General features: G+C 33.9%; 2 protein-coding genes across 2 annotated transcripts in view; one reads left to right on the forward strand and one right to left on the reverse strand.

Annotated features, from left to right (window-relative positions):
- Positions 1–8,737, forward strand: part of LOC308688228 (GTPase IMAP family member 8) — a 276,763-nt gene that overhangs the window by 87,123 nt on the left and 180,903 nt on the right. The gene's annotated exons all lie outside the window — the stretch shown is intronic.
- The window catches only part of LOC308688872 (adhesion G protein-coupled receptor E3-like), a gene marked incomplete at its 5' end in the record, with an annotated part of 11,533 nt that continues 6,734 nt past the window's right edge, over positions 3,939–8,737 (reverse strand). The window contains one exon of the mRNA XM_081362312.1: positions 3,939–4,035. Coding sequence (XP_081218438.1) covers positions 3,976–4,035 — 60 coding nt within the window. The 3' untranslated portion in view covers positions 3,939–3,975. The remainder of the gene's footprint in view (positions 4,036–8,737) is intronic.

Genomic DNA, 8,737 nt, shown 5'->3' on the forward strand with positions numbered 1-8,737 from the left:
GTTTGCAGGACGTTCTTCAGACAGGTGAGAAACCTTTGTTTGTTTGAAAAACATTTGCATCCTAAAATATGGACATTTTCTTAATTGCAGATAAACCTTTAATCCATATTCATTGAAATGAAAGCAAATTGTGTTTAAATTCTTACATGTTGTCTAGTCACAAGCAGTGTTCAGGGTGTCATCCGTCATTGATGGTAAATGTTTGGCACTCTTCACTGCCATGCATTTCGCAATTTTTTCTTTTCTGTTCATTCCAACCAAAAGTTGACGTCTGTCCAACATTGGAGCTTGGACCTGAATATCATTTTCAACCCAAATCCAACTTCTGACCAATGTTCCGGAGTAAATGGATTTGTGGAGACGCCGCAGCGTTCAGGACGAGTTTCAGATCCAGAACATCATCAACACAAAGACAACAGAACTACAAACTACAATCAACATCAGGACGTCTTTAGTGTCATTATGAATGTTAAACATTATAAAGACAATGTTATCTTTACATACAAACACGGTTCCAACTAAATAAACCAAAATAACAAATCAATGAAAAGATGAAAATGTCTTACAGTAATGTCTGAATATAACTCTGAGTGTGTGAGAGGAACTAAAAATGCTCTGACATAAACTGGTATTATGCAATAATTTCCATAGAAAATAGTTTGAATTTCACATGAAAACGAGTCTGAAAACATTCTTTACCTGTAGTGAGAAATCAACGTCTTTATCTTTCTCTCCTTTTGGTGGATGTTTCATTTGACACAGATTTGTTTTTTCTTGTTTAGTTAGTCATATTTTAGATCACGTAGTCTGTGTGTTGAAAACGTGAATTCAACAGTTGAGTTCTGTAGTTGATAATTCTGATCATTTTGAGCTTTCCAGGATAACAATGATATTAAGAGACACTTCTAGCAGATTTGGTGGTGGTCAAATGATGGATAGATGCTGATCAACTCCTGTAAACACTTATCTGGTGCTGGTGTTTGTATACATTTGCATTCGTGACTTTCATTAAACAGTTAATAATTTGCAGTTGGTTATTTGTCATCACTCTTATATTAATTTGTAGAAATACAGTAAGCATATGAGAAAGTGTAACCCAGGTTAGGAAACTGAGCCTTAGGAGTAATATGCCAAAGTTAACCCTAAAAGCCTACATAAGGAATTCATTATTATAGAAATCAAGTAAACACACAGCAAATCCCCAGTGTTAAATCAACACTGCTCAGAGCACATATGGTCCCACTCTACAGATATTAAAGTAACACTGAAGCAGTGTTAAAGTTAATGAGATAATTAAGTGATTACTGAAGTGATGATTGGCCATTAGTGGTGACACCTGATGATAATAAGCAGAATCACTGAAGGAAAGAGGAATATCAAGAACAGAAAAAAGAGAAACGCAAGAACTACAATTGACTTCCAGCCACAACCTTTGCTGAGATCTTGAAAGATTTAATGTCTTCTTTAATCTTCAGTTGATTTCATCAGAGGAGGATTAAACAACTCCACAAACAGCATTACCAGCTTCACTTATTACTAACCAGACTGACTTTATTTCTGTCATTCATCTACATAAGTTCTTATTGACAATCAACAAAAGTTTAGATGGTGATGTTGTATTGAAAATGTTTGTCATCATTATGGTGATCGGTGTTTTCTTTAGTTGGGCAGTTTGACTCTGGATTTGTTATGTGAGTTTGTGGTCTTTATAACAGTTTTTTACCAAAACACACAATGTGTTGCAAAGAAAGCCAGAAACGAAAATGATCAGGTGATATAGTTTACAGCATCATAATGTAAAAATAATTTACTAATGTTTTATCTGACTAAAAGTGGTTATTTGTTATTAAAATATTATTTTCACCAACAATAATTTTGTGTCACAGATGAGACAATCTTAATTATGATTTTTTTTTTTTTTTTTTTTTTTTTTTTTTATTAATGGGAAAAATCTTTGGACACATACACACAGACATCAATAATTACGAATCTCAACAAATGTGACATGCTTCCTGCTGCAGTGCATTCTGGTAGGTACCATAGTAGGTCCCAGCATGCATTGCAGCATGAAGCATGTCACCATTGTTGAGATATATATGCTGGTTCCTGATGTCTGTTTGTTTCTTTAAAAAAAAAAAATAATAATAATAATTCTAGCAATGTATTTCAAAAAACATGTCTGATCTGTGGCAAAAAAAAAAAGAAAAAAAAAGGGCCAAATCATCTTTTAATAACAAATTATAACTTTTGGTCAGTGCCAAAAAGCAGTGTTGAAGTTAATGAGATAATTAAGTGATGATTGAGCATTATTGAAGGCACCTGATGTTAACAAGCAGAATCACTGAAGGAGAAAATCACAAATGTTAAGTTTTGGTGATCAGTGTTTGCTTTATTTGGGCTCTTGACCCTTACATTTTTAACTTTAGATTTTTGGCTGCTGTAACTGAGCCAGATGAACAGCCAGATGAACAAAGTGAAAAGGTGAATAATTTATTGACCTGAATCACAACTTATTTAGATCCTATTTTCTGAGTTAGGTTGACTTTATTGATTATAGCAGCACTGTCCTTGTACAGAATAATATGTGTAGAATTTTCAATGTAATCCAAAGGATCTCTTAAAAGTTGTTCAGATCCATTACTCACACCACTCCACAAACGCATTTGCTCTAGCTCTAGGCAATTGACCCTTCGCAAAGACCCGCCCCCCTTAGTTACTGTCGCTATGCCTGACAAGCTACGCTGCTCTCACGCCACACCATGTTCTCACGCAGTGAAAAATACATCGCGGAGCAGAGAGGAGACTGACAACACGCTGACAGACAGGACGGACCAGGTTACTTTTCGGTTACTTTTGATATTAGACGTATTAAACAAAGTCTCACCTTTCAAATTTGGTCATTTTTTTAAATAAATTTAAACGATACATACCGTTTTGTGGCTCTTAAATGTGTCTGACAGATCGCTGTAGAGCATCAGTTAAAGCTGCTCGTGAACCGCATCTCTTCCTTCTAGTTAATTTATAGCATCAAATAAACATTAATGAACATAAGAAGGAATGTTGTTTTAACCGCGGAAAGGCGTCAGTACATTCCGTTTTTCAAGTTAAAATTCTCCCATGTTAATCTGCTATCTCTCCTGACTGCTTTGTCGGACAAAATGGCGGATGGCGGATTATGATTGGTTAGATCGCCTGTCAATCAAGCTCCCTGCGAAGGGGACAGCTGGCAGGTCCATTTCCAAAATAAAAACCAAAAGAAGGGGCAAAAATCACTTCTATTGGTCCAGTGTTCTGTAACATTGTATGGCTGCGCACAAAGAAAAAAACTCAAAGAATAGTCTTTAATTTTGCCAGTATTTTACCGTTAATTTTCAGGACAATTTTTTACTGTGTAGAATATTCTTCTCAATCCAGAGTCAGTCTATTATGGAGCATTTTTGTTGTGGAACGTAACAATAAATAAATAAATAAATTTCAATGCAATTAGAGATTTTTTGTAATAAAATTACATTCAAATACTACAGGAAAACCTGAACAAAAGCAAAATGTAATCTATTCATTTGTTTTTAAATACACAATTTAAGCCAAATGAAAATACAGAGACATTAGCTGTTCATTGAGTTACTTTTATAGTATATTTTTAAATGTATATCACAATACCCATAAAACCTGTGGTCCTGCATCCTGAAAATACATTTTGCATTTATATGACATATTAAGTATGAGGTGTATGAATATTTAAAATAATATACTGTAAAAATTGTCCTTACAGAAGAAACAGTCAGCTTTCTGAGCTTGACAAACAAAAATACAATTTATAACATAACTGATAACATAATATAATAAATAACTGATTCCATCATTTAAATTCATTTGTTATTTCCCTTTACAATGCACACACAAATAGTTTTCAGTTTTTTTTTTTTTGTTTTTTTTTTGCCAACATTTACAAATATTTCAGTTTAGCTGTAGTCCTCAGTGTTGTTTGGATCCACAGCAAAGACATCTGAAGAACTTCATGTACTGCTGTCTAACCTGGACAAGAATGACACAAGATGAGCTGAAACTCATGAACCGTAATGGAGTTTGTTTATATTAAACAGGTAAAAAAAGAGACTAGATTTGCATTTTTTAGATGTGTTTCTTACAGTGGCGCATTGCTGCCACATACATATTAGTTTTTCCACTCAATTATGTCGTAATATCGAGATCTTATGTCGTTAAAAAGACATATTTTCTTGTAATAATGAGATGCTATGTCGTTAACGACATATTTTCTCGGCCTTATAAGGACATGTGTAGTCATGTACAAAATATGCCTTAATCCACATAAAATTGACAGCCTATCATGTCTTTATCACACTTCTACGTTCAAAAAGCTGAAGCAAATAGTAGCAGCCCCCAATCAGAGGCGAACCTACACTGAATGGGGGCCCCAGGCAAAATTAATCAATGAGGCCCTTTTTTAAAATATATTTTATATAGGCCTATACGTTTTTTTTATATATACAATATATTATATATAAGATTTATTTTTGTTTATAGGCTATATCTTCATTACCTAGAGATATAATTAAACAAAAAGTAGTCAAACACATCTAACAGAACATAGCCTAAGTTGTTTATTTTTTTACAACATTGTTCTTTTTTTTTTTTTAATTAACGAAATGTCAATCTTCGTCTTTATAACAGAAGATACAATACAATACAAAAGTCTTCAAGATACAGGCTACAATCTTCACATGTAGTCTATAATGGATTGTCACCTTATAAACAGTCCTTTGTGTGGTGGAATAAGCAATGCTATATAGAAATATATGGTTAGTATCTTAATTTAAACCTTATTTTATTATTTTATCAGTTCATTATGCTAACTCAACTAATTTAATGTAAAAAGCTGGATACAAATTACTAATTAAATAATGTCAACTATTAAATGTAGGCTATTGATTAGAGTTGCCATAGACTAAAGATTTTTCTAGACTAGTAGTCATTCATTTAAGTAATTAGGACTAATCGCACGTTTATATTCAATCCTGGTTGCATGTAGGCTATAGCCTATATTCCGCGCTCAAGTGCATGCATAAATCTTGCCGCAAAGCACTGGAAAAAGTAGGCTAATGATAATAAATGTGTCTGAAAAAATAACAAAGCATTTTATTAATGAACTAGTGTTTTCTAAATCAGTGTAGGCTGCAAACATATCTCCACACATCTCCGCTGTAAAGTTAGATGCGCCTTTCATACGGACAGGATTACATCAGATGGTACTGTACATATTTGCTTCCGATTGGATTTTTTCGTTGGTGGACATTTTTTTTATAAGATTTATATAGATAGCTATATTTCTCATGTCTGTGAGGCTTGTCAATACACTGTTTTTCAGTTCATTTTTGAGACGCGCTCAAATTCACGGAGACCATGAAAGCGTGCCCTGTTCATTTTCTTTTATTTTACAAAGGCACAACGTTTTCTTGTTGTTGTGAGTTTACACAAATAAAAGTAGTTGTGACTGATGTATTATTCTTTTCTGTATGACCAGAAATGATGGAGTATTTTAAGTTGTTTCCACTGTTGATAGGAAAATGCGAGTGATCACGCCGGCGCCTCCATGTCATGCTCCACACTCCGCACAAACACTTGGATATGCGCTTAATAATAGTGAACATAGGTTAATGTTAGAGCGAGTGGCCATGCCAGACGGATAAGTCCTCTTCATGTTTAACAAATCAAATTCTGTTGCATTTCCTTGCGCCAGTTTGAAAAGGGCGGCTGAAAAACTTAGCCTCTACAGATAAACGCCCAGCGCTGGTGTTTTTCTTTAAATAAATTCGTTTAGGCTTTAAAATAAATATTGTTTGTGGGCTAATTAATGCCACAATAATTTGTTTATTTTACTGGCTACTTATATCCCAGCGGGCACCTTGATGTCAAAATTACGTCAAGAAATAGGTCAAAAATGAAAGTCATATTGACGTCAAAGTGTCTATGTCAATTTGATGTCAAGATTTTGACCTCTGCTGATGTCATTTTGCCAAACAAAAAGGTGAAATGCATGGCCGTACACTTATTACCAGCTTCACTTAAAACTAACCAGATTTACTTTATTTAATTTCCAGTTTAATGAAACCATTTAAATTGTGCATTTTAAAGTCACCATGATGGTGGTTAGCATTTGCTTTAGTTGTGCTCTTGACCCTTGACTCTTTAATATAAAATTTTCTCTGTCTACAATAATGTGTTGTAGCTAAAAAAAGCCATGAGATCAGGAGATGTTGGCTGGTTATTGATGATGATGATATCATCATGTAAATGCCTAAACCACTGATCATGTTCAGTGTCTAATGCTTTGATTATATAGGACTTGTGGTTTTTATGTTGTATTATGATAGAATCCATTAATTTTTACAGCATGAGAGCAATGTTGTTTATCAAATAATATAAATGATTTTAAAAACATTTAGTGCATTAAACTCTTTCCTCTACATTATTACTTAGCCATCAAGAATCAGTGTATGATTCAACAATGGTGACGATCAATGAAATGCTTCATGCTGCAGTGCATGCTGGGTACCACCAATCAAAACTCACCCATATCTCCCAGCATGCATTGCGGCATTAATACATTATGCAGCTTGAGTTGATCTGATTATCTGGATATTTTGTTTGATTGTCACCATTGTCACCATTCTCGTTATTACGACATAATTCGCTCCATGCACGGCGACCGTTGACGTTCGAAATTGAGTGTGTGGGCCAGTTTTTTTTTTTTCTTTTTTTTTTTTCTTTTTTTTTCAAGGATAACCCCTTGAGATGCACCATCTCATTTTCGAGGGGGTCCTTTACATTACAAAGAAACCAGCAACAAAATGGAAAATCATAATTAAAGTAAATACTACACAAGACTATAAGAAACATTTAAATACAGTAACATTCATACACACACACACACACACACACTAACAATGCTCCCACAAACCTAATCCCCCCATTTTAGCCCATACCATAATCGGAGAAATCAATGAGCCATCTGCGAGCATGCAAATACAAAAACAAGGTATAAATATGCTTACACACTTCACTATACGCATACAGGTACATAAATGCAAACATGTACAATATAAACAAAAATAATAAATAAAATTAAAATTAAAAGAAAGAGAGATCAGAAACAGGAACACGGTGTTTGAAAATAAGTAAGAAGAGATGATTTGAAAACATGTAAAGTAGTTATAGATCTGAGCGAGCAGGGAAGATTGTTCCAGTCTGATGGAGCTTTAAATTTGAACGCACGACGACCTACTTCTTTGCAAATTCTGGGTACATAAAAGAAGAGCTGATCCGTATGCCTTAAATTGTACTGTGTATTAAAAGAAATTAGGTAACATTTCAAATATGGAGGGAAATGCAAGTGAATACACTTAAAAATAAGTAGTAACCAGTGAAATTGCTTTCTTGACTTGGGAGCCAGCCAGCACAAAGACTCATACATTCGGCAGTGGTGAGTTCTATAGGGACATCTGAGCACAAATCTACAAAGACTATTATAAAGTACAGAGATAGGACGAAGATTTGAATCAGTAGTATTCCCGTATATAATATCAGCATAATCAATTATTGGAAGTATCAATTGCGTAATTATTCTTTTTCGAACCTGTTGTGAAAAGCAATCAACAGAGCGATAAAGTGACTTCAATTGACCATATATTTTCTTGCAGATTGAATTAATATGAGGTTTGAAGGAAAGCTGAGTATCAAGCCAGAGACCAAGATATTTAAACTCTTCAACTTTTGTTAAAGCTGTTCCATCGAGAAAACTAATAGACCAGCTTTTAGATATAGGCAAGGAATTAGGTCGAGAGCAAAACAACATAGTGTAAGATTTGTTTTTGTTCAAAAGGAGTTTATTAGAAGAAAACCATTTTTGAACTAAGTTAAAATCAGATTGAAGAGAATATTGAATTTGTGAGACTTCAGCACTGGATGAATATATTACAGTGTCATCTGCATATAAGTGAATTAAACTATCTGGACAGATTTGCGGTAGATCATTAATAAAAATGGAAAATAAGAGAGGACCTAAGGATGAACCTTGTGGGACTCCTTTATCAATAATTTTGAAGCCAGACTGGCTGCCTTGAAAAGTAACGCATTGACTTCTGTGATGAAGAAAATAATTAAAAAATAATAAAGAATCAGAAGAAAGACCAATAGCATATAATTTGTCTAAGAGAAGATAATGATCAACCATATCAAATGCTTTGGTAAGATCAATAAATATAGCACCTGTCAGCATATTACTGTCTGATGCTGACAGTATGTCGTTTGTGAATTTTAAAAGAGCAGTGGTGGTTGAAAAATTTGAACGAAAACCAGATTGATGTGGAGATAATACATTTTGGTCATTAAGATATTTAGAAAGTTGATTAAAGATTAATTTTTCAAAGATTTTTGTTACACTATTGATAATTGAAATAGGTCTGTAATTATTAATATCTGTGATATCACCTCCTTTATGAAGAGGAATTACTCTGGCACAATTCCATGATCGAGGTGTTTCGCAGGTCGCCAATGATAAATTAAATATATCAGCCAATGGAAATGATATAACATCAGAGGCAAGTTTAAAGAACTTGATCTCAAGACCATCTGGACCAGCACTGCATCTGGGGTTTATGCCATCAATAACCTGCTGAACATCATCTGGAGTGATAATATTAAAGCAAAATGATCTATT

Source organism: Scardinius erythrophthalmus (genome assembly GCF_964197995.2).
Source record: "Scardinius erythrophthalmus genome assembly, chromosome: 3".
Taxonomy (NCBI): domain Eukaryota; kingdom Metazoa; phylum Chordata; class Actinopteri; order Cypriniformes; family Leuciscidae; genus Scardinius; species Scardinius erythrophthalmus.